General features: G+C 44.6%; 1 protein-coding gene across 1 annotated transcript; it reads right to left on the bottom strand.

Annotated features, from left to right (window-relative positions):
- Positions 1-1,819: 1,819 nt before the first annotated feature.
- On the bottom strand, positions 1,820-25,651 carry LOC138967515 (cerebral cavernous malformations 2 protein-like). Its single transcript, XM_070340079.1, has 12 exons — positions 25,548-25,651; positions 24,428-24,533; positions 23,672-23,755; positions 23,180-23,278; positions 21,029-21,116; positions 18,589-18,635; positions 17,857-17,974; positions 16,422-16,464; positions 15,376-15,475; positions 12,724-12,856; positions 11,755-11,884; positions 1,820-11,291 (listed from the first exon to the last, which is right to left on the bottom strand). The coding sequence occupies exons 1-12, from the start codon at positions 25,589-25,591 to the stop codon at positions 11,132-11,134; spliced, it is 1,152 nt and encodes a 383-aa protein (XP_070196180.1). The 5' UTR covers positions 25,592-25,651; the 3' UTR covers positions 1,820-11,131.
- Between the last annotated feature and the right edge of the window lie 21 nt (positions 25,652-25,672).

Below are 25,672 nucleotides of genomic sequence, written 5' to 3'. Positions count from 1 at the left end.
AACACGCTTTAAATGTTGCAACAACAACATCATAATCCAAACGCAGGTAAAATACTCTCTAACTATACTGAATTTGTGTTTGTAGTGCTGTAGTACAAGTTCCTTCAGTTTTACACTACATTTTTAGCTTGAAGGGATTGTAGTATGTTATATTTTGCAATATGAATAATTGTACATATCAATATAATGAAAAAACAAGCAAATCGAGTCCAAACTTTTAGGTTTCCAACCTGGCAACTGAATAACAAGATGGCGTACATTTTGTCGTCTGCTTCCCCCTAACCCTTCATAAATGTAGAAAAAGTCCCAGAGTTTCCCCCTTCTTCTTGCCTTGGCTGCAATGTTTACGCGGCTGGGATTTATCACCGCGCGGCTCGCTGACAAGATAAAATAAACAAGCTCCCCCACTGGAATTGGGAACTAGTGGCCATATGGTAAGCTTATTTATGCTGGGGACGTAACAGGTTGTTCCCTTCTTTCACTGTTTACGTTCGCTATGCACTATACCCAGTGTTCAGAGGTCAAGTACAGCCGTCCTAATTTAAAATACAAGTCGCGTAAAGCGATATCAAAACATTTAGTCAATCAGCTATTGGCCTACAAAATTAAAACACCAACACAGTCGCGTGACACAGTAAAGCACTTACTCAATTAATACAGTCAATGAATCATCATTTAATTATCACCGAGATTATAGTAAATCCTGGGCTAGCCGAAACCCTTCGACAGAGACAGCGCTGACTCAGTAGTCAGTGGTCTTGGTGACTGAAGCCAGCAGTGACCCTAATTGGCATCATGATAAAACAGATTTTCTTTATTTTTGATCACATTTGCAACTCAACACGGCATATGTACATTGTATTTATTTTGCGATTTCAATTTCAATCAGAATTTCTTTTTTTTTTGTTTGTTGGTACTTCCAATCTGAAATGCAATCCAGCAGTCCGGACCAGGAATGTACTCAAGCCAAGCCACATTCCTGTGTACTGCACGTGGTTAAAATAAATCTGATGTCTCCTCAAAGCTTTGTGTGTGTGTGTGTGTGTGTGTGTGTGTGTGTTTCAATGTTTAAGCTGCGCGCGAGAGAGAGAGAGCGAAAGAGAGAGAGAGCGAAAGAGAGAGAGCGGAGAGAGGAGAGAAAGAGAGTAAGAGAAGGAGAGAGAGAGAAAGAGGAGAGAAAGAGAGAGAGAGAGAGAGAGAAAGAGAGAAAGAGAGAGAGAGCGAGAGAGAAAGAGTTACTCCAGCGTTAAAGCCTAGGTCTGCCTTTATGACAGCAGTGGCGAAAGCGTTGGTCTCTCTCTCTCTCTCTGACAAAAAAAGAGGGGAAAATAGGGTCAGTGGCTGTTGGAAGTGAGAGGGAGAGGTCATCATACTGTTGTGCAGGTGTTATCAGATGAGGTGTGAATGTGATCAGGATACAATGTCTTCTTAGCTTTGTTTGTATGTGTGTGTGTGTGTGTGTGTGTGTGTGTGTGTGTGTGTGTGAATGCCTGTCGGAACGCTGATCGGTAGCTGCCTCCCTTTTATGGAACAGCTTTGCCTTACTGTGTCTCAAACATGAGCAATCAGCTAGACTTAAACCTCATAGAATGGCTCCACAAACTGGAACACACACGAGACACGCACGCATTCACACACAGACACAGACACACACAGTGGGTAGGCATCCGTCAGTCTGGGGAGACTGGATTTTGCGCTCTCTCAATGCAGTGGAACCTCCTTTTAAGACACCCCCCCCCCCCCCCCCCCCCCGCTGTGATAGAGACACAATGTCACACACACACAAACACGTTTGCACAAAGGGCAGAGAGACACCATCTCAAAAGGAACAACATGTATTTCAACTCATATCACATTACGCATGATCAGTTTCCATGATCAATTTATATATCATCACTGTGATAAACTTTTATACCAAAAATAAAAAAAGTTAAAGTAATAAGGCCAAACCTGAATGTACATGTACTTTAAAAACAAAATCTTACTCCTTTTTTACTCCTAAAGAAATCTGCAATCTTAGAACGTACTGTAAAAGTCTGATTCTTTAAAAAGGTAAAACTGCCATAAGCATTTTTTGTAATTACTTACTGAAATAGAACAACTGTCCTTTTCTTCTTTCAAAGGACAACACTTTGTCACTGATCTTATCCAAACACAAATCCTATGTTGTAATTTCTTAAGTTTATCAGCTGCTGTAAGCTTGTGTGTCAGAATCAATGATCTAAATAAAAAAAATATATATATATATGTACATGTATATATATAAATAAAACAACCCATCAGCAGATAACAAAGGCACATAAAGGTAATTCTACAGCTGTATGATAAATTGCATAGTGCTAAAACAAAGGTAAAACCATGTAACATGTTCTCATTGACGATACCTATTCGCATATAACATCTGAGATGTATAATCCAAAATTTTAATAATAAATTTTCATTTAATTAATATACTTACCCAACTCACATATAGCAATTAACTCTAGTTCAGTGCTGGTAACGCTGTACGCGTTCCCCTTGGTAACAAGGGAGACCACCCTAAAAAAGAGTGATCCATCCCATAATATCAGACCGATGTCCGGTCCAACATCCGTATGCGTGCGCATACGCCGCCATTTGTATCATTCGAACGAAGCCCAACTCACTACTTTTTTAGAACCCAATACCACCACAGCGGGGAGGCGGGAGGGTTTAAACGATGTGAGTTGGGTAAGTATATTAATTAAATGAAAATTTATTATTAAAATTTTGGATTAAATTACATATTATTACCCAACTCACATATAGCAGATTGCTACTATAGGAGGTGGGTACTTACCAAAACTAGGCACGCAGGACCTGTCCCGCCGCTACCATGGCAGGCAGCGCGGAGCTTCCATCCTGTCTGACAGAAGCGACGTCTCTGAGGTAAAAGTTGACGAAAACGTCCTCAGAACGCCAATAAGCAGCTTCCAGTACCTCGGCTAGCTTGCCGGACCGAAGAACTGCCACAGTGGATGCCCAGGCTCTCGCCTCATGGGTTCTAGCCGCGGTGAGAGGCAACACTGCCCTAATATCACCCGACTGCACTTGCCACCAGGCATATGCTCGTTTGATCAGAGTGGAGATCCATTTGGCCAGAGTCACCTTAGCTATATCCTTACACCTAGCCGTGTTTAAAGATATGAAAAGAAGCTTTTGACTTTCTGACCTAACAGGCCGAGTTCGAGACAGATAACATCGGAGAGCTCTCACAGGACAATTTGCAATATCGGGATCTCCAGGAGCCAAAATCTTGCTCAAGGGTGGGATGCGCAAGATTGGAGAAAGCTGGCCAGGTTTCTGGTTTTTCGCGAGAAAGCCGGGAACAAATTTGAGAGAAATGGAACCATCCTTCTCGAACGCAATATCCTTGTCTAAACCCGACAAAGAGTGCACCTCACTACCTCTCCTTGAAGTAGAGAGAAGCGTTAAAAACACAGTCTTACGCGTCAAATCGGCCAAACTGGCTGACAAAAGAGGCTCGAACTCTTCCGAGGCTAAGAAACGTAAGACCAGGAACAAATCCCATGCAGGGAGAAGCGATTTTGAACGAGCTGCTAAAAGGGCAGCCCCCTTAATAACACTAGCGATAACCCCTCCGAGCGAAATTTTGTGGCCTAATTGCGCGAGGGTCGAAGAGATCGCCGACCTCCGGACCCTAATAGAAGAGGGAGAAGCCCCCTGATCAGCCAACCACGACAGATGGTTGGCTACATGAACAGACCTAGGTGAAAGAGGTTTAACCCCGTTAAGCGCGCACCACCTAGACCAAGAGGCCCAGTGCGATGAGTAAACCGAAGACGTCGATTTTCTATGTGCATGTCCAACGAATCTCAGAGTAGGGGAAGAGGCCCCTGCCCTACGCAAAGCGCTTCGGACAGAATCCACGCGTGAAGGGCCAGGATCTGTGGGTTCTCGTGCTGAACGCCTGACCGAGGCTGCACGAGATCTCCTCTTTTCAGGGCGAGAGGGATCGGGGGCCGAACTGCTAGACGCAGTAGGTCGGGAAACCAGTGCTGGCTTGGCCACAGAGGCGCGACCAGAACCAGCGCTGGTTTCTCTAAGTCCACTTTCCTGAGGACTTTGCCTAAGAGGCAGAACGGAGGGAAAGCATACGCCGGAAGATCTGACCAATCCACTTCCAGAGCATTCACCTTCCAGGCCAGAGGATCCGGGAAGGGGGACACAAAGAGAGGAAGTCTCGCCGAAAACCTCGTCGCAAAGAGATCTATCTTGGGCTTGTCGATCTGCGACCAAAGCCGCTGCAAAGACTGGTGTGTGAGAGTCCACTCTGAATGAACAATCCTGTCCCCTCTGCTCAAAGTGTCTGCAAGGACGTTCAGACTGCCCTTCAAGTACACTGCTGATAACAGAATGTGCTGGGCGTGACACCACTTGAGAATGCGACATGCAATGTCGGAAAGACTGTGAGACCGAGTCCCCCCCTGCTTGTTCACATACGACGCCACGGACATGTTGTCGGTGTGAAGACGTACATGACTGCCCTCCAGGAAAGGCTTGAACGCTAGAAGCGCCAGGGAAACGGCCTCCAACTCCAGTACATTGATATGTAGGGAGGCCTGAGAGCAATCCCAAACTCCCGAAACCATGTGCTCGTCCAGATGAGCACCCCACCCCGTCAGAGATGCGTCCGTAAACAACTCTCTCTCCGGCGGTGGACGAACAATGGGAACACCCCGGAACAAATCCGGAAGAAGCCAAACACCTGTGGTCTGCTGAAACCAAGTTCCCAGAGCGATCGGAACACTCCAGTCCTGGGATGTCTGATCCCACCTTGACTGCAGGGAGGCCTGAAAAGGCCTTTTGTGAACCCTGCCCAACGGAATGAGGGAAGCCATGGATTCCATCTGACCCAGAACCGAAGTCAGAACCCTTGCACTGGCGTGATTCTCTCCGTAGAGAGACCGAATCAGACCCTGAAGCTTGTCGATCCGCCTTTGAGACGGACGGACAGACCACCGAAGTGTGTCGAATTCCATGCCCAGGTAAGTAAACGTCTGGGATGGTTCCAACTCGGATTTTGTCAGGTTGACAGAGAAACCCAGCTGTGCCGCCCGGCTCAGCACCCTGTGCGTATGAGCCTCGCAAAGCCCCCTGTTCTGGTGAAGGATTAACCAATCGTCCAGGTATGCTCTGAGACGGATGCCTTCCTGTCTCACAAGAGCGCAAAGCTGCCTGACCACAATCGTGAAAATCCACGGAGCTAAAGACAGGCCGAACGGCAGAGCCCTGAACTGGTAAGCTTTGCCGCCCCAAGGGAAGCGAAGCCACTTCCTGTCCGCGACATGTATGAGGACGTGAAAGTAAGCGTCTGTAAGATCGATCGACGTTGCCCAATCTCCCGGCCGTAAGGCCTCCCGAACCGAAGTTGGAGTTTCCATGGTAAATTTGATTACTCTCAGAAACTTGTTCAAAGGAGAAAGATCTAACACCGGCCTCCACGCCCCCGAGGCTTTCGGCACTACGAAAAGTCTGCCGTAAAACCCCGGGGACCGCGCGTCCAAGACCTCCTCTATAGCTCCCTTGAGCAGCAGAGCCGAGACCTCCTCCTGGACCGCGTTCCGTGCCACCAAATCCTTTGGCGCCCTGCAGGGCGGGATTATCCTGACCAGGGGAGCCTTCTGCCCTGACCAGAGAAGCCGGAACCCCGAACACACTATCCCCGTGACCCACTTGCTGGCCACCAGTTGCAGCCAGGAAGAAAGGGCCCTGGACGGGCCGCCCGCTACAACCAGCGCGGGGGCCACAGGGATGTGTTGTTCGGGGAAGTTTCATTGGGGGTGAGGCTTACGCCCCGACCCCCTGGAACCCCCGAAAGACTGACCCCTCTTAGGGTATGGAGCTCCACGCCCCCTACCCCTGGAGGAGAATGACTGCTTCTGGGCCTTCCCACCACCTGACGAAGACGTCTGAGGCTTAGCAGAAGAAAACGCCTGAGTCTGAGACTTGCCCTGAGGCTTCTGGAAGCCCTGTGAAGCCAGACGCGCGATCGCTACATCCCGCGCGTCCTGCGTCTCTTTCTGGAGTGCATCGAAAGACGCCTGCCCTAAGAGAGACCCCTCAGCAAAAGGGGAGACCTTCAGCCTCTCCACAGTCGCGGTGTCCCGAAATCTGGACCCCGTCAAGAAGGCTGATCTCCTTGAAAGCACTGCGTGAGTATACAGCCGGGCAGACAAGGCAACCTGTTCTCTAGTCACCTTGCCCAGAGTAGCCAGCAGTGTCGAAACATCTGTTGGCGACGCATCGAACCGAAATTCAAAAGGATCAAGAGATGTGGCAATCGATCTCGACAAAGACCTTTGCAGAGACTCCGACAAGGACGTGAGCTCCAGCAAAGACCTGCCGACTTCCTCCAAGGCTGAGAGAGAACCGTCAGTACATGGGACCACTCTATCCCTATTGTACCCATCTTCTCTCAAAGCAGCAAGTTCCGGCGTCACCGGAAGTGCCCCTGACGGCAGAGCAAAAGTGTCAATCAGGCTCACAGGATAAGGGTTGAGCTTGAACTTCGGAACACCGGAAGCTGCTCGAGCCCCAGGTTGAGCCAGCCAAGAGACAACGTCTTCCGGAGCATCGCCGTGCTGAACCAACAACGGCACCGCCGGTTTGCGTTTACCACACAAGACGTTCGCCATTTCATAGGCAATAGTTGACGATTCCCGGAAGCGGAAGCGAGGCCGTTGCTCCTGTGCACTCCGGAAATCGTCAAAAGCAGACCGAGGTGGGTGAAGCTGAGCCCTGTCCTTCACCACCCCTTCCGGAAAGTATCTGAACGCCGTTTCCGCCGCCAGCGCCACTGCGGCTGACAGCTTCACGGGCAAATTCAGTTGGGAATCCTCTACCACTGAGGCATCCCCGTCTTCCGCCCTACCCTCCGACTCGAGATCAAGCTCGGAGCCAGGAGGCAGAACATCAGACAGTTTATCGTCGGCAGAACCGACCACTTCCTGCCCCCTGGGCGGAAGAGGACTAAAACGGTCCCCGATATTCTCATAAAGAGACGTACGGAGGCGCTCGTCCTTTCGCTGCTCATAAGAACTCTCACGGCCTCCAACGCACGAGAGAGCCCCCTGAGCTCGCACACCGGCAAGCGGTGTAGACATACCTTGTACTGGTGTCACATTCAGGAGAGACACCAACTTGGTACCCCCATCCTGCGAAGCATGGACATCCGCCCGAGTCACAGTCGCCGAAGGCTTAGCGGAAGTCGAAGCCGGAACTGCAGGAGACTGCCGTACCTGTGCTAAGGAGAGAACATCAGAAACACCAGACGGAAGCGCTCGTAATTCCTCCCTAGTGGAAGATAATTCCGACGCAAGTGTCGAAACTTGAGCGCTCAAAGTCAACAATAAAGACGCAACTTCAGTTGGCGCTAACCCAGGGCAGCCATCTGAAGTTGAAGCAGAAGCAGAAGCAGAAGAAGAAGAAGCTTTGCCCGAAACACCACTCTTGCCAGAACGTAAACAAGCCTGACCGGAAGTTAAACTGACGTCTGCTAACACGGGAGATTTAACAGAAGTTGAATCAGAAGAAACAGACGCGGATTTTCCTGCGCCCTTCTCTCTCCTCGAGCTACGTTTAGGAGGCGAATCGTCAGGCACCTGCCTCGAACTCGGCTTCCTTTTCACGCTATCAACAAGCGCAGCCTCCGCCATAGCAAAAATAACTCACGAAAAATTTCAAAGAAAACAATTTCAGAAAAATTTCACAAGTACAAAACGAGCGACGAAAACGTCGCTAAAGTTATAACAAAACGGAAAGATCTCACCACACAGCTAGGTAAAGGTGAACAGATAGGCGACGACCAAGGGGAGATGCCAAAGCCAAGGACTAAGGCGAAAAACTGCAAACAGCAGGAGCGTACATCAGAAGCGTCCTTCCCAGTTGAACCGCTGAGAGAGAATGATACAAATGGCGGCGTATGCGCACGCATACGGATGTTGGACCGGACATCGGTCTGATATTATGGGATGGATCACTCTTTTTTAGGGTGGTCTCCCTTGTTACCAAGGGGAACGCGTACAGCGTTACCAGCACTGAACTAGAGTTAATTGCTATATGTGAGTTGGGTAATAATATGTAATTTAATGGTGATATACAAAAATGTACAGACAGGAAGGCATCATTTTCCAATGCAATATGAAATGAAGTAAATACCCAGCACCCACACCTGTGCATCATGACATGACCACAGACATTAGGCCAAACAAAAATATATGTTGGTTTAGGGTAAGGATAAGGATAAGGATAAGATTTTATATAGTCCATGAGGGTAACCTCACAGAAATTCGGGCTGCTTTCTCTCTGAGGAAAGCGAGCGGCCATACAGTATATGGCGCTACCCATTTCTTTTTCTTTTCCTTGCATGCGTCTATTCATGTTTCCAAGCCCTGAGACTTAATGCCGTGTGAGATGGAATTTTTTTACACTTTATTCCAAGTCACACGGGTATTTGGTGGACATTTTTATCTATGCCTATACAATTTTGCCAGGAAAGACCCTTTTGTCAATCGTGGGATCTTTAACGTGCACACCCCAATGTAGTGTACACGAAGGGACCTCGGTTTTTCGTCTCATCCGAAAGACTAGCACTTGAACCCACCACCTAGGTTAGGAAAGGGGGGAGAAAATTGCGGCCTGACCCAGGCCTGAACACGCAACCTCTCGCTTCCGAGCGCAAGTGCGTTACCACTCATTTACAGAGGTTATGAAGAGAAATATGAGACAACAGGGTCTTAAAAGCAGGGTCTTAAAAGGGACGGAGTCTTAAATTGGGGGTCTTAAAAAGGGGTTCCACTGTAAAGGTATGCATATATAAATGAGTTTTGAAACTCACTTTGTGAAAAGTCATTCAGACAAGATGTACAGCACTGTGAAATTCTATTGTTTTGTGAACTTGAGTACATCACAACCCAATTTCTTTGCAAACAAATCCAACCCCATCAATGCAGACACACTCACTCACACATTCACTATATCTTCCAAGCTTTCCAACCAGCCAACCATGCTCACCGCTCCAGGGATGGCCAAATCTCAAATGTTTAACTTGTCTGCCGGGTGAGTAACTTCAAGAAAGTGACTAGCCCGTCAGAAATTTTGCAAGCCCAGTACATACCACAGTTCATGCATTTGCAGTGTTTATATGGCTTTAAAACTCGATAGTACAACAAAAAGTGTTGCATTTCACCAGAATTTTCACTGGCCAGCCGGGCGAGTTGCCAGGCGGTTTCTACTAGCCCGGCGTATTTTCTTCTGGCCCCTGGCGACCGAGCGGACAATTTGGCCATCCCTGCCTCTCTTTTTTTCTTAACTGCTCACCCACTCACACTACATAAACAGCAAAACTATCTGAACACATCTTCCATGATGGTAAAACTCTTAAATTGTTTATCCCCAAATGCAGTTTGACTGCAGACTGTACAATTAATCATTTAGATGCACCAATGAATGATATAATATATACAAATCAAAAACCCACAGTTTCAGACACTACTTCAGGGGAGATAATATGCGCTTTCACGCAGTTTCAGACACTACTTCAGGGGAGATAATAAGCGCTTTCACACAGTTAGGTGCAACACTCAGGTTCTTCCTTACACCCATGTAGGAACTTGCAGAGTAACCCAGTTACATGTCACATCCTTGCTTTTGTTGCCTGTATTGAGGAATACAAAATGACTGTAGCCAGCGTACTAGTCAGCGTCCTGTGTACACCGTGTAACAATCACATACAGTGGTACCTGCCATGAAAGGATGTCCTTGGGACCAGCCAACAGTGTCCTTACATTGCAGGTGGCCTTTCATGACAGGTATATTTTGGTAGAGATAATAGAAAAATGAACAACAGAAGGTGTCCTTTTAAGGGAGGTGTCCGCTCATCAGAGGGGCCACGCATCCCAGGTACCACTGTATCCATTCTACCTTTACCGTGCGCCAAGAGCGCCCTTCAATTTGCGTATAATTATATCCCAATTCAACTGCCTGGACGCTCACCCACTGTGCAGAGTGGACATTTTCCAATAAATTAATTTTTACAAATGTATTCTCATTACTAACAGCATTAGTGGTATTTCATTCTTCTTCTTCGTTCATGGGCTGAAACTCCCACGTTCACTCATGTTTTTGCACAAGTGGATTTTAACGTGTATGACCGTTTTCACCCACATAGATGCTGCTCAGATATTCTACCTGAAGTATCCAAATTGACAGCTTCAAGTAACATGCCACTGCCAGATTCATGCTGACATTTTGCTATACAGATTTTGATTAAACAGCTGAAAACTATACATGACTTGTAACCTTGCTCTGAGCAGCCAAGTACAATAACTTTACAAGGCTGGTAAATTCCCTTTGCTGTAACTGACTGCTGAGAGGCCAGTAAGCAGATGGAGGCACAAAATCTCAAACGTCAGCCCAGATAGGAAAAATAAACCACCTTGCAAATCAGTGCCTTCAATCCCTAAATGAACTTCAGATTCCTGTGAAGTAACCCTGACCATCCTGTCATCAGCAAAATGAAAATCATTCCTGCACTGCAACTCAGCAGGTGCTGGAATTGTACGATTTCTTCTTGGATGAACCGACACAGTGTACTCAGCACAGCACACATGCTCCTGGGAGTCTGTGCTGGTTGGAAGACAAAAAGCACCTGCACTTCAAACACTGCTGAAAGTTACGACAAATATCACTTTGTCTTGAAAAAATGCTAGCCATAATAAAAACTGGTATTTCTTTGCAAGTACTTCTTCTTCTTCTGCGTTCCCAGTTTGCAAGTACAAATCTTTCTTACAGAAAGTGGTCACTCTGTTCTGCCAACCAGTCAAACCAAGCTTTTAACATGGAGACTGCATTATATACTTGATTATATTTGTCAGGAAGAAATTAGTGAAATTGCTACATAAGAGCAGTTGCTGATTTCATTTCTTTTATTTTGAGAATGTTTCCAGTGAAATGACAAACAGTTTCTATCAACACAATCCTTGTTATAGGCATCAGTGCATTGACTCTTAACACAGATAAAACCACGAAATTCAGAGAACATCACAGTTAATGATGAATGTCAGTTATCTCTGAACCAAACACTGAGTGATCAGTAATCAGCATTGGGCACATATTTTGCCGGGTCGGTGTCCACAAGAACGCTGTCAAACTGCGACTCAGACAACTCGAGAAGTTCGTGCAGCCGGTCGTCGCTGGTGGGGTTGTTGCTGACGCTGCTGGTGGTCGACACCTCTCCGATGGAGCGTCGTCTGTGAACAGAAAGTGTAATAATAATAATAATAATAATAATAATGAGCACTTATGAATTGTACCTTCTTGCTAGAGCTCAACGCAAGGCACACACACACACACACACACACACACACACACACACACACACACACACACACACACACTCACACACACACACACACACACACACACACTCACTCACATTGACACAAACACACACACAATAACGCTTTCCCCAAAAGCCCACTACCATCTTAATGCTCTTCCTCCGAAAACAGCGTATGGCTGCCTAAATGGCGGGGTAAAAAACGGTCATACACGTAAAATTCCACTCGTGCAAAAAAAAACCACGAGTGTACGTGGGAGTTTCAGCCCACGAACGCAGAAGAAGAAGAATCTTTATGCTCTACCCTGCAAATTCCCAAGTCTCAGACAGAAAATAATTACACGTATCAAGGGAGACAACCGAACAGTACTCACGTTGGGTAGCCGCGAAGATTGGTGCGAGAGCTGGACAACGTGCCGCCATTATCTCCCAGTCCTATACCGTTACGCGTCAAGAAGTCCTCAAAATACGACAAGTTGTCTGCTGGGATGAACGGCAGCATTTCTGGGGAAACACACAAAAGAAAATGTTACTTGAAGAAGAACAAGAAAGAAAGGGTGTTGGAGTGGAAAAAATAAGGCTCCGAGTAACTCACTGAAGCAGACATAGCAACAAGCAGGTTAAAAATTAAAAAAAAAAAAAAAACCAAGGAGAAAAGGGAACAAAATAAGGAGAAATAAATCATAATAGGAAAAACACAGACACACATGAACACACTGTCAAACACACACTAACTTTGTAATGTTAACAATAACAATAACAATGTCTATATAATAAGACATTCCATAAACTTACCGTTCTTATTTTCTAATTTTAAACCCCGACACTGACAGTCTATGAATCAAAGTATAAATCTTTGGTCAAAACACTAACTGATATGTGATAATTCCCTGTAAGTTGAACAGTAATATCATCTTCGTTCATGGCCTGAAACTCCCATGTACACTAGTGTTTCTACCTGAATGTATTTGTACATGTATAACTGTTTTTACCCTGCCATTTAGGCAGCCATACGCCAATTTTTGGGGATGCATGCTGGGTATTTTCGTGATTCTATCACCCATCGACCTCAGATATGGATTACTTGTGTCTTGTGCGTGTACACACGAAAGGAGATGAGGCAGGTTTGCACATGAGTTGACCTGGGAGATTGGAAAAATCTCCACCCTTAACCCACCAAACACTCAACCATCCACATGGGAGGCCGGCGTTTTATCCACTAGGCTGTTGCACCCGTCAAACACTAATTTAACAATCAATGTTTGTTCTGCATAAAAAACAAACACATTATGCACCCCTATTTAAGAGGGGGTGGGAGGTGTGTGTGTGTAAATAAATCTCACCAGCCAGCAAATGCCTGCGATCAGAGCCATAGAGCTGCAAGACACGTTCACAAAACTCAGGGAATCTGTTCTCAAGGTCCGGCAGGACTTGTGCAAACAGCTGCAGTTCCTTCGCGTTCAGTTCTTTGTGTAGCTGAGAGACAAAAACATATTCGTGTGAATACAGTAAAAATCGTTAAAGAGCGACTGCTGTTACTACTCAAAAGCAAAAACCATGTTAAAATTATCTTAATATTAAAACTGAAATTAATCTCAGGTGCCAGAAGACTGGTTCCGAATAACTCACTTACTTTATAACACGTCATCTGCATTTACAGCGCTTACTTCCCTTCGTTTATCAGATCTCTAAACAGCGCTCTACCTCATTTGTTTCTTCTTCTGCGTTCGTGGGCTGAAACTCCCACGTACACTCGTGTTTTTTGCACGAGTGGAATTTTACGTGTATGACCGTTTTTTACCCTGCCATTTAGGCAGCCATACACCGTTTTCGGAGGAAGCATGCTGGGTATTTTCGTGTTTCTATAACCCACCGAACTCTGACATGGATTACAGGATCTTTTTCATGCGCACTTGGTCTTGTGCTTGCGTGTACACACGGGGGGTGTTCGGACACCGAGGAGAGTCTGCACACAAAGTTGACTCTGAGAAATAAATCTCTCGCCGAACGTGGGGACGAACTCACGCTGACAGCGGCCAACTGGATACAAATCCAGCGCGCTACCGACTGAGCTATATCCCCGCCCTCCTCATTTGTTTAATTTCTCAGGTTAAAATGAATGTTTATGATAGTCAGCAGTCTATCTGTTTTGGGATTCATGTTTAAATTTGTTCTATCTTTTGCATACTTTTAATAACTCCAGGAAGTGGGGCGGGGATGTAGCTCAGTCGGTAGCGCGCTGGATTTGTATCCAGTTGGCCGCTGTCAGCGTGAGTTCGTCCCCACGTTCGGCGAGAGATTTATTTCTCAGAGTCAACTTTGTGTGCAGACTCTCCTCGGTGTCCGAACACCTCCGTGTGTACACGCAAGCACAAGACCAAGTGCGCACGAAAAAGATCCTGTAATCCATGTCAGAGTTCGGTGGGTTATAGAAACACGAAAATACCCAGCATGCTTCCTCCGAAAGCGGCGTATGGCTGCCTAAATGGCGGGGTAAAAACGGTCATACACGTAAAAGCCGTGGGAGTTTCAGCCCATGAACGAACAAACAAACAAACAAACTCCAGGAAGTGTGAGAAAGGGTCCAAGAAAGAATTATGCACACCATCTTTCTTTCAATTTTCTGTTTGTTTGCCTTCTGAACCAGAAACTCCGCACAAGACCTAGCATATAACCACGTCATGTCCCAAATAGACACTAGTTCTGGGGACACAAAAACCAAGGTAGCATAGCATCCGCAAAAGTTGCCCAGGAATCAGAGTAATTACAATTTTAAGAAAAAGAAGACCAATTAAAAATAAAAACTCAAACCTGACTTTATACAGCGTATAGCTTCTCAATGTTTTCCTCCTAAAAGCAGTTGACATGAATCCCCACAAACTGCATGACTTTGATGTTCTTAAAATTGTCTCTATAAGCATAGCATCAACAGGGCTTACACACACAAAAAAAGTGAAAAACCTGAAAGGTCAGGGTCCACGGCGACGCCCCCCAGAAGCTGAGGCTTTTTTTAATTATCTTGTAGGTCTAAAGAACAAAGTTTTACTCTAAGAAACCGGATTTTCCGGTTTTAAAAGTTTTCAAAAACCGGATGTCCGGTTCTCAGGTGTTAGCCCTACATCAGCAGAGCAAAAAGAAATAAAGGGGGACCCCCATGTTAGGTCAGGAATAAGTTGAGAAAATAAAATCTAAACAACAGGGAGTGTCACGATGGAGGTAGATTTACAGACATCAAACAAAAATGAGAAAGCAGAGCCTCATAGGTCAAAGTCTCCACTTTTCTTTCATTTCTCATTTCATTCACTTTATTATCCCATAGCTGGAAAATTCGGGTCGCTTCCTCCCAGTGGAAAGCTAGCAGCAACAAGAGTGGCGCTACCCAGGTGTGTGCGTGTTTAGGTGGTATCAGCCGCCTGCTCTTATGGCGGAATGACAGAGGTATTTTACATGCCACTTGGGTAACTTCTTCTTCTTCTTCTTCTGCGTTCGTGGGCTGAAACTCCCACGTACACTCGTGTTTTTTGCACGAGTGGAATTGTACGTGCATAACCGTTTTTTACCTCGCCATTAAGGCAGCCATACGCCGTTTTTGGAGGAAGCATGCTGGGTATTTTCGTGTTTCTATAACCCACCGAACTCTGACATGGATTACAGGATCTTTTTCGTGCGCACTTGGTCTTGTGCTTGCGTGTACACACGGGGGTGTTCGGACACCGAGGAGAGTCTGCACACAAAGTTGACTCTGAGAAATAAATCTCTCGCCGAACGTGGGAACAAACTGACGCTGACAGCGGCCAACTGGATACAAATCCAGCGCGCTACCGACTCAGCTACATCCCCGCCCCCACTTGGGTAACAGGGGGTGGGACATGGACACCGTCTCCGAGTCTGCACATAAAGTTGACCCGTGTCCGTCCCAGCCTGGATTGGAACCCGTGACCCTAGGATTGAGCTACCAGGCCCCCGTATGTAAGGCTGAAAAATGCAACAGCTACCTTGTTCATGTAGTCTGCCAGCAGCTCCCCGCCTATACTCTTGATGCTGCTCTTGTCGCTGGGAGCATGATATGTGGGAGATGGAAAGTCACTGTCACTTCTGAAAACACACCAACACTGTCACAATCAATAGAGACTCAGACACACATATCCTTGCATGCCAGAACCAAACCAAACTATGTGTGGAAAATAACCTAACAAGCACAAAAAAACACACGCAAAAACAAACAAAAATACAACAACAAAAAAACAATAGCAAAGAAAAAGCAAAGTCAAAATCACTTTACAATTCCTGATATGAGCAAGACAAATTACAGGGGTTTCTAAATATGTCAGAACAGAAAGGAAGTACTCCAGTAAATTCACAAACTTCATGAAACAAACCCTGAGAAGATAAAGAGTCTTAACACTTACAAAGAAAATCCAACCACTCAATCTTGTGAAATTGCCTATTTCATGCCAGCTGTCAGATCTGCTGCTACCCGTTGCTTGAGGTTAACAAACAAAAGTGATCATACAAGATTCATGGGTGTTACTGGGAAAAATCAAAAAACCTGAAAGGCAGGGGTCCAAAATGCTCAAGTTTGAAAGAAAGTTTCTGGACACCGACGAAACCAAATCATAATAAGCAAGATGGCGGCAAATCCAAGGGAGCGAACCAAGAAAGCACGCGAACCGGTGTCAAAAGTCGGATCGGAACCGCTGGTCGTTATTTCAACTTAGCGAAACGAAGCTTTTTTTTAATTTTTTTTTTTTAAACCCGGAAAACCGGAATTTCCGGCTTCAGATTTTTTCAAAAACCGGAAATCCGGCAAAAGCCGGAAGAGTAACACCCATGAAGATTCCACACTTTGTTAGTTCATGCCATTTGCTTGTACACCTCACCTCACCCCCCTCCAATTAAAAAGTGGCAGTTTGAAACAATTATTCCTCAACAATTCAACCAATGTTCTCAACCTTATCAGAAGCATATTTTGGCAGTTTACCTTCAAATTCTGTAATGTGAAACAGGTATATGACATGGGTCACAAACTACATTTACTTACATGGAAGGTGGAGGTTGATGATTTGGAATAGTCGTAGATCCACCTGTAAGTATAAACATTCAAATTAGAGAAATTTTATTTCTGTTGGAAATATCCATACTTTTTCATGCAAAAGACAAATTCCCGAAATAACTTTTGATTTTGATGGGTTGTGCAAAAGATGCTTTCCTTGGAAAGACTGAAGTAAAAAAATCCACACATGGAGGGTGATTTGTGCACTGAGGGACGCAATCCCATGGGCAATTCCGATGGTCACCTCTAATGAAAAGAGCGTTCTATTGAGCAGACAGTGCAGAAAACAAAAATCAGAGCTAATTCTCACTAGGATGTCAGTCGTTCTTTACTTCACTGACACAGACTGCCCACCACGCAGGTGTGGAGACACGCCCTCGCTAGTGATTGGTGTACAATGCCACATGTTGCTTGCCCTAGTATGTACAATGCCACATGTTGCTTGCCCTAGTATTTTGAAGGGTAACTCTTCCACAACCCATAACAAGAAGAGCAAACGCTCGATCGAGTCACTTTCGCAGTTCTGAATATTATATGAGGCATCAGATGGACAGGAAGAAATTGCTATTCACAACACAATGAGTCACGTTCACATAAAATTTGAGCCCGGTCACTTTTATAGTTTCCGAGAAAAGCCCAACGTTAAGTTGTGTGTTGCCGAACAGAAAAGGCTAGTTATCTCCCTTGTTTTTCTGATAACGTTTGTAAAAGGCTACAGATGTAAATACTTTGATGTAAAGAATAATCCTACAAAGTTTCAATCACATCCGATGAACTTTGTCAAAGATATAAAATGTCTAATTTTTCCTTTGACGCTGACTTGAAAAAGGTCAAAGGTCAACGAAACCATCGTTAAAGTGTAGAGGTCATTGGAGGTCACGACTAAACAAAATATGAGCCCGATCGCTTTGATAGTTTCCGAGAAAAGTCCAACGTTAAGGTGGTGTCTACGGACGGACGGCCGGCCGGATGGCCGGCCGGACAGACTAACACTGACCGATTACATAGAGTCACTTTTTCTCAAGTGACTCAAAAACATAAGTTATTTTCGAACATTGTCTATTCAGATTCAATAAATTAGCATGTAAAACATTGAGAGAAAAAAAGAGAGAAAAGATCACAATTGACAACACGATTGCAGCAGGTCGGGGTGGGTGAGAAGAAGAGTAGAAACAATACTAAAATGACAGAAGAATCCTTGGGGTGGGGGGTGGGGGGAGGGGGGGGGGGGGGGGGGGGTGGGGTGGTGGTGGTGGGGGGGGGGGTGTTCCAGCCTAACTACCGGTTCTGCCATGAGGGCGTAAAACTTAAATAACATCTAACTACAGGCCACACAGGTTCTGTAAATGGCCCTGAGAAGCCAACCCATTACAGGCTGGAGAACAGCTGAGCCACGCTTTCTCAAACGTGAGTCAAAAATTACCTGTTGAGGGGCTGCCGGAGGGGTTGTTGATGGACTGGTCAAAGAATCCGATGACACCTTGCAGGTAAATGGTCTGGAAACAGTGGCCCACAAGGGAACACAGTTCTTCTGCAACCGGCTGGAAAAGAGAAGTTAAGAGATCAACTCCTGTGTAAAATGTCAGGAAGGGGGAACATTTGTATGTTTACATTTTACTATGTCCTTGAGAGAGAGAGAGAGAGAGAGAGAGAGAGAGAGAGAGAGAGAGAGAGAGAGAGAGAGAGAGAGAGAGAGAGAGAGAGAGAGAGAGAGAGAGAGAGAGAGAGAGAGAGAGAGAGAGAGAGAGACTCAGAACTTTATTACAAAAGGATGAAGGTTTTAGGCAAAGCCTATTCTTCCAACCTGTCCTTTATACAACACATAAAGACAGACGGACATAAAAAATAAAAATTCAATCATATAAGATACAGAATTGCATTGTATGGATTGCAACACAATGTGCATTTAAGGAATTATATAGGGAGAACTCAAAAATTACAAAATGGGAGAGAGAGAGAGAGAAAGAGAGAGAGAGAGAGAGAGAGAGAGAGAGAGAGAGAAAGAGAAAGAGAGAGAGAGAGAGAGAGAGAGAGAGAGAGAGAGAGAGAGAGAGAGAGAGAGAGAGAGAGAAAGAACACACACACATACACAATTTCATAGGAGCCACAGACAGTATTACCAGGGCAAGCATTCAGTCTGGTTCCTTTGACTCACCTTGCTATCACAGTACAATACCGCCAGCTGACACATCTCCGGTGTACCTGCAATTGACAAACAAAATACACCAGCTGCCTCAAACGCTCAGTTACCATTACAACAGCACATACACAACTAACTTCAAGGAGATTATGTTCTTTTTTGCAATGACAGTAGTAAAGCACCCTAAGTGTCAGCAAAACAAGCAGAAAACTAATAAAATGGTCAGCCAACCAGCAGCGCTGAAGTTTGAGACATGCTCAAACAGATTCATGAACATCAACAAACCCAAAACCCACAAAACAAAACGAAAATGTCCATCACCTGATTTCAAAAAGGCAAAGTGTACATGATTGGTTGGGTAAAAGACTTGTTTGACTATAAAACAAACAACAAGAAAAGCAAATGCTTGCACACGACTCGCCTTCGTTACCCCCGCCCCTCCCTGAACCACCTTACCCATAAGAAGGCCTTGTAAGACCCCAAACCCCCGGTAAGACATTTTCAAGACCGTGTTTTCTAAGATATTGTGTTGATAACCTCCGTAAGTTTACCACCATTACAAGACCTCATTTTTCTCAGGATTTTGTAGGTCTTAAAAGGATCGAGTCTTGTCCCCATAATGCCCTCACCAAACTTGATGGCCAGAATAAGGCTGAGCAAGTCTATCCCGATGTTCGAGTCATGTACCCACAACGCACTCACCAAACTTGATGGCCAGAATAAGGCTGAGCAAGTCTATCCCGATGTTCGAGTCATGTACCCACAACGCACTCACCAAACTTGATGGCCAGAATAAGGCTGGCCAAGTCTATCCCTGTGATCGAGTCCTCTACCCACAATGCACTCACCAAACTTGATGGCCAGAATAAGGCTGGCCAAGTCTATCCCTGTGATCGAGTCCTCTACCCACAATGCACTCACCAAACTCAGACCTGTCAACCCCTTCCAAGGCCAACCTGTACTAATTATGATTAAAAACTGTAATCAGGGCAACAATCCCTTACACACTCCCAAAAAATGAACACACGCAAACCTGAGTTCACACGCAAGACTCGCAATTCACTCGCACGACATAAAAAAAGAAGAAAGAGCAGCTGGTAAATACTCAACATTTATTTTGTATTCATAAAACACATCTGATTTAGCATTAATAAATACATACAACACTGTAAAAACGCACCCACACAACTACTACTGTCCACCAGGAAAAATCACAGTCCAGTCACACCAGATCACTTTCAGCTTAAATGTATAACACAGTCACACCCACACAACTACTTTGTACTACTGTTCACCAGGAAAAATCACAGTCCAGTCTCTCCAGATCACTTTAAGCTTAAATGTATAACACAGTCACACCCACACAACTACTTTGTACTACTGTTCACCAGGAAAAATCACAGTCCAGTCTCACTAGATCACTTCAAGCATGACACTTGTTGTAGGTAGCAGTAGCTGACTTTGCCGTGGCAAGCAGATTGGCTGTGGTAATGGTTTCATGGCATTGGCTTGCGTCACATCTTCTACCGTTGGAAGGCGGCTGTCTCGTTTCTGGAAATGTTGGTTCACAGGCTTGAATTGTTTCGAACGAATCAATGATTGTTTGTGTACCGCCGTTTCAAAATGCTGCTTCAAGTCGTAGTGACCAGAAGCTGCAACTTTGATGTGCGAGCCACATGGCACGCACAAACTGTACTCCTTTCCCTTGTCCGATGATTGCACGACACCAAAGTACATTTTCTCCCACTCCGACAAGTGCTGACCATGTCCGGCTTTCTTTCTTCTCTGCGCTGGCCTCTCCATCTTCAGTTGTAGCACGAAAAGTGACGTGCATCGTTGTCTGTCGCTGAAGTAAGTTGTGAAAACAAAGACCAAATCTCGCGACACGGAAGTAGCGGATTGGGCCACAGCGCCCTCTATGATACCTTCTGCGCATGCACACAAGCTCAGTTATAGTCTTTTTCTGTTAGTTGTTGTCGTCTGCTAAACAGAAACGAATCTGATTGATCGGTTTTGAATCTTTGTTCGGGTTTTGAATTTTCCCGTACAATTCCCGTACAATTTGGTTTACCCGTACAGCTTGGCGTTGTACGCCGTACACACCGAACTTTGAGTAAATCCTGTACAAAATACGGGAAAACCGTACAGGTTGGCATGTCTGCAAACTTGATGGCCAGAACAAGGCTGAGCAAGTCTATCCTGATGTTCGAGTCATGTACCCACAATGCACTCACCAAACTTGATGGCTAGAATAAGGCTGGCCAAGTCTATCCCTGTGATCGAGTCCTCTACCCACAATGCACTCATCAAACTTGATGGCCAGAATAAGGCTAGCCAAGTCTATCCCTGTGATTGGAGTCCTGTTCCCACAATGCACTCACCAAACTTGATGGCCAGAATAAGGCTGGCCAAGTCTATCCCTGTGACTTGAGTCCTGTACCCACAATGCACTCACCAAACTTGATGGCCAGAATGTGTTGCTTGTCGTCTTTGATGTAACACATAGCTGCTATCTCGTGCATTGGAATCCGCAGCAACAGATCCTGTAGAAAAAAATTCATTGACATTTTTGTTTCCAACTTGCATACTCACAAAAATCGTTCAGAGGCCCACAAAAGGAGACAAGTTTTAGACCTACTTAAAGATAGCAATCTGACAGATGAAACAATTGTAAATTAAATTAGGTATCCTTTGCGCTTTTGGGGGAACACATTTTCTTACCTACATATCAACAATGATTCTCGGAAGATGGAGTGCTGCTGCCTATATGGTGGGGCGATTGAAAAGGTTTTACACGTAATCTTGGATGACAGAGCCACCCTGTCTGTACTAAGCAGCCATGCGAGCGTTAAGCCAGTGTATGCTCAACAAAAATAGCACATCCAAATGTGTAAACCGAAGTTATTTGTGAAAGACGCATTTTTTAGTCAAACTGAAAGGACAATACAGTGGAGTCCGGGTACAACGAATCTCAAGGGAGATACATTTTAGTTCGTTATATCAGCAATTCGCTGTAGAGTTTTCAACCCTAAATGGCCTTAAGACAAGTTTTCCCACTCACCTTCAAATGATCGTCCCATCGATCTTTCCTTGGAGAGTACAATCTCTGAAAACCCCATCTAGACTAACTAAATCTATCTTCAAAGTGAAGTATTGGACATGCCTGTGAAAAGTAAGCCTGATTCATGCTACATGCACTCTTATATTTGTGTTGAGAGCCAGATTTTCAACGTAATCAATGCAACAATTTCAGTGCAAGGGAGGTAACTCTTGTTACTCGAAAGCACAAGTATTGATGACGTCATGTGATTAGTGCTTCCGCTCCTTCGTAAATCCTCGCACAAACACGAAAATAAAGCCATGAACGGTGAAAGTTGCAAATATAAGTTACGCTGCTCAGAACTGGCACACTTCTCCACTGTACACTCCAATTTGGAGATCATATCCAAGTCACAGACATCGCTGCACTTTGTCTGCAAGTAGCGACGTAGGGTATTGGCAGCAACACGTGCTTCTGTGGCAGTCATAGCTCAGCAGTCATAGCTCACCAGCTGATTGGAATAGTGAAAACACAGCGGCGGTGGCTGTTCCGTGCACCTCCCGCTGTTTGTTCAGAGTTCGCTCATCACGCGATGTGCACTTGTGTTTGTGTATTTTTGTGTATTTTTGTCTTTGGAGACAATTATTGACATCAGTTCGTTGTAGCTTTGTGACTTTTAGAGACAAAACGGCTCTGGGGCGATGAAAACGTGTTTGTTAAAAGAGGGGTTCGTTATGCAAATGAGTTCAAAAGGTTCGATGTAGCCGGAAAGTAACAAGTAAGAAATAGAAGGCTGTCTGCCGGGAAATCAATGGCAGTTTGTTAAAAGAGGGATTTCTTTATACCCACGTTCGTTATAGCTGGATTCCACTGTACATATTGTTAAAAGCCAAAGGGGTGCCCAGTTGATAGAGCACTGGACTTTTCATTTGCTCGTCACAGGTTCGAATCCTGGCTGGAATGGACACGGAACAACTTGATGTGCAGACTCAGAGATGGTATCCAAGTTGAAATCACCTGTCAGCACTATGGTACATAATGGTATCCAAGTTGAAATCACCTGTCAGCACTATGGTACATAATGGTATCCAAGTTGAAATCACCTGTCAGCACTATGGTACATAATGGTATCCAAGTTGAAATCACCTGTCAGCACTATGGTACATAATGGTATCCAAGTTGAAATCACCTGTCAGCACTATGGTACATAAAAGACCTCTTGTCATTCTGCCAGGCGGGCAGGTGGCTGATTACAACTAAACAAGCACACGCCTGGCTAGCCCCACTCTGTCACTCCTAACTTTCCACAGGAAGGAAGTGACCCAAATTTCCCAACAATAAAACAATGAAATACAGTGGTACATGCGATGTGAGGCCCCTCCGATGAGTGGACACCTTCTACGAAAGGACACTTTCTGGAGTCCCTGTGTCTATTATCTTGACAAAAATATTCCGGTCATGACAGAACACCTGCAATGTAGGGACACTTGTAAACGGTCCCAGGGGTGTCCTTTCATCACAGGTACCACTGTAATGAGATTTAAATGAAATAAAAGAAATGCTCACATCTCCATTACGTTTGTTGATTTTGATGTTGTAGGTGCTCAAGCTGAGGATGGCAGCATGATAATCGTACGTCACGTGTGATGGAATCCCACCGTGTTTCTGAAAACGTACAGAAAGCGCATAGACCTTGAATCATGCAAGGCAAAACTTGCTCACAGCTTTCTGGCATTACCCAATGCAGATCACACATGCTGTACACGCAGCCTACATCTGTTTTGTTACTATAAATCACAGCTTTGTAAAATGCAACCAGGGGTTCCATATTTTCTTTTTTTTGAAGAGTCCTTTTTAACTTAGTTGTCAGCTATGTGAATAAATATATGAATCTATATATATATTTATATACTTGTTTTATCATCATGGAGTGGAATCTATGCACATTGCAGTGAACAAATTTTAAAGACAAAATCGTGATTCAAAATCAAAAAAGCTTAAAAGTAAAATTGAAAATAATACTGCCCGTGTCATTACTGTCAAACATGATTGCCATACCTTTCCTTTATCGATAATGCGTAAGACGTCTGTTCTGTTGGTAATATCAATGTCAACAGCAACCTCTCCAATCACACCTGCATACTGAAACATAAAAAAATTGAAACAAACAAATTTGACCATCTGAGAAACAAAGAGAAGTAAGCGCTCTGAATGCATGCAGCATTTGCAATAGAGTAAGTGAGAGTTATACGGAACCAGTCTCCTGGCACCTGAGTGAATAACAAGCATTGAAATGAACAATCAACTTTCATCCTCAATTAGGAATTCACGAACACTCATCATATCACAGATTAGAGCTCTAAGATTAAATGAACTAATGTGTGTAAGCATGTCTGTACATAAAACTTCTGTGAAAGCCCTCTTCTAGCCTATCTGTTTGAAAAAAACTACCGAGTGCCTTTCTTTTCGAACCAATTAAGGAAGTAAGCTAATTAATGTACAAATTTAACTATTCTAAACAGTGCACAACTAATCCTTTTGAAGCTTATTCTCTCTCAAAAACACTCATAAAAAAGTTAGTCAACAGCCACACACAAATTCGCAAACTCTACAGCAGAATAAGGGAAGTAAGTTATAATTTATCAGTCAGTTGTACAGATTTGTATGTGACAAGGATTTGTTAAATTTTCTCACGCTAACTTGCTTACCACCACTCTCTCACATACACACTCACTTCATACTTGTATACACACTCTTGTACAAATGAAAAGAAACTATACAGCAAAGTTTACAAAGTAATCAAATTAAGCTAACCAAGACTTGTTTCTCCACGGGGTCCTCCAGCAGGTTATGGTAATCTGGCGGGGTCATCTTGGAGCGGACCTCAGGGTCAAGCATGGGATCCTCCACCTGACGATTGCTGTTTTGCACAAAGAAAGAAAATAAATAGATAAATCAATAAATAAATACAATAGATGGTGTGTTTATATGAATGCTTGGACAGTGTATTGGCTGGTGTCATGTGGTCAATTACCCAATATCGCCCTGTGTGCAGGTCTTCTTCTTCTTCTTCTTAAATTAGTCAGGAAATCCCTGTACAGGGCAACCACCCTCATTTGGTTGGTGCGCCTAATTTTCCTAGAGTGAAAGATAAAGTGGATAGTGTACCTATGGAAATAAAAACATGGGTGGGTTGGTAGGCAAGCTTGCTTTATGCGATTTGCCCTGGCGCCCAATTTCAGGCCCTGGGCTGGCCTACCACCCAGTGGTACCTAGCGTAGCCACTGAATCAGTGAATCAATGTCAAATGTTTCTTATCTGTCACTGTTTCAGTTTTGATCCTGCTTTTGGACAATCATTACATTGATGTAAAGAAGTGGGCATATGCTTCCAGTTCCAGACTGACTTGAAATATTTCATGGCACACCTCAGCAATATTCCGATTTAGCCTTGTGCGAGATTCACCGTTATAACTTATACCCAGCGAATGTTCACTCTTCTTTCAATATGTGACATCATTTTAGTGGGGTTAATTCGCTCTAGTAGTTTACCAGTCTCTAGTATAGATGTGTTTTGATTCTTATGATTGATATCAGTGGACTGAAGATGTCACTGCATAAACCATAACTGGTGTGTCGCACATCTGGCTCTTGGGCTTTGTGCAAGAGTTTAGACAGTAACTAAAGTCAGGTGCTACTGATCCCTTTGATGTGGAAATAATAGTTATTTCTATTCAAAATCACATGAAGAGTATGCAAATGCAGTTTGAAAAACTTTGATCAAAGAATGACAAATTGAAGGAAGTCGATCTCCACTAAAATTCTGAATGGGAAAACAACAGCATCAAAACGTGGCTTTAACCAGATGAAGAGACCAATGAAAATATTCCGTGACTGGGTCTTTTAACACAAAGTCCAGCGTTAACATTACCGACCTAACTGCGTCGTTTGTCGTCTTCCATCGCGCACCTGCCAACATTTTCCGCAAAAAAGTTTGTCACCTCTTGGTCGACATACCTGTGCCATAAAGCTACCTCGGTACAGTGGGATCAACCGATAT

This window comes from Littorina saxatilis, linkage group LG5 (assembly GCF_037325665.1).
Source record: "Littorina saxatilis isolate snail1 linkage group LG5, US_GU_Lsax_2.0, whole genome shotgun sequence".
NCBI classification, from domain to species: Eukaryota; Metazoa; Mollusca; class Gastropoda; order Littorinimorpha; family Littorinidae; genus Littorina; species Littorina saxatilis.
This window is presented reverse-complemented; position numbering and strand designations above follow the sequence as displayed.

What these genes read in the sequence shown, in the direction of transcription:
- LOC138967515 (XM_070340079.1), bottom strand. Translation starts at nt 25,591, where the DNA reads ATGTTGGCAGGTGCGCGATGGAAGACGACAAACGACGCAGTTAG. An exon ending in CATTCTGGCCATCAAGTTTG is followed by an intron (nt 18,636 to 21,028) that starts GTGAGTGCATTG and finishes TGTCAATTGCAG; the next exon opens with GTACACCGGAGATGTGTCAG. An exon ending in AATCTTCGCGGCTACCCAAC is followed by an intron (nt 11,292 to 11,754) that starts GTGAGTACTGTT and finishes TTCTGTTCACAG; the next exon opens with ACGACGCTCCATCGGAGAGG.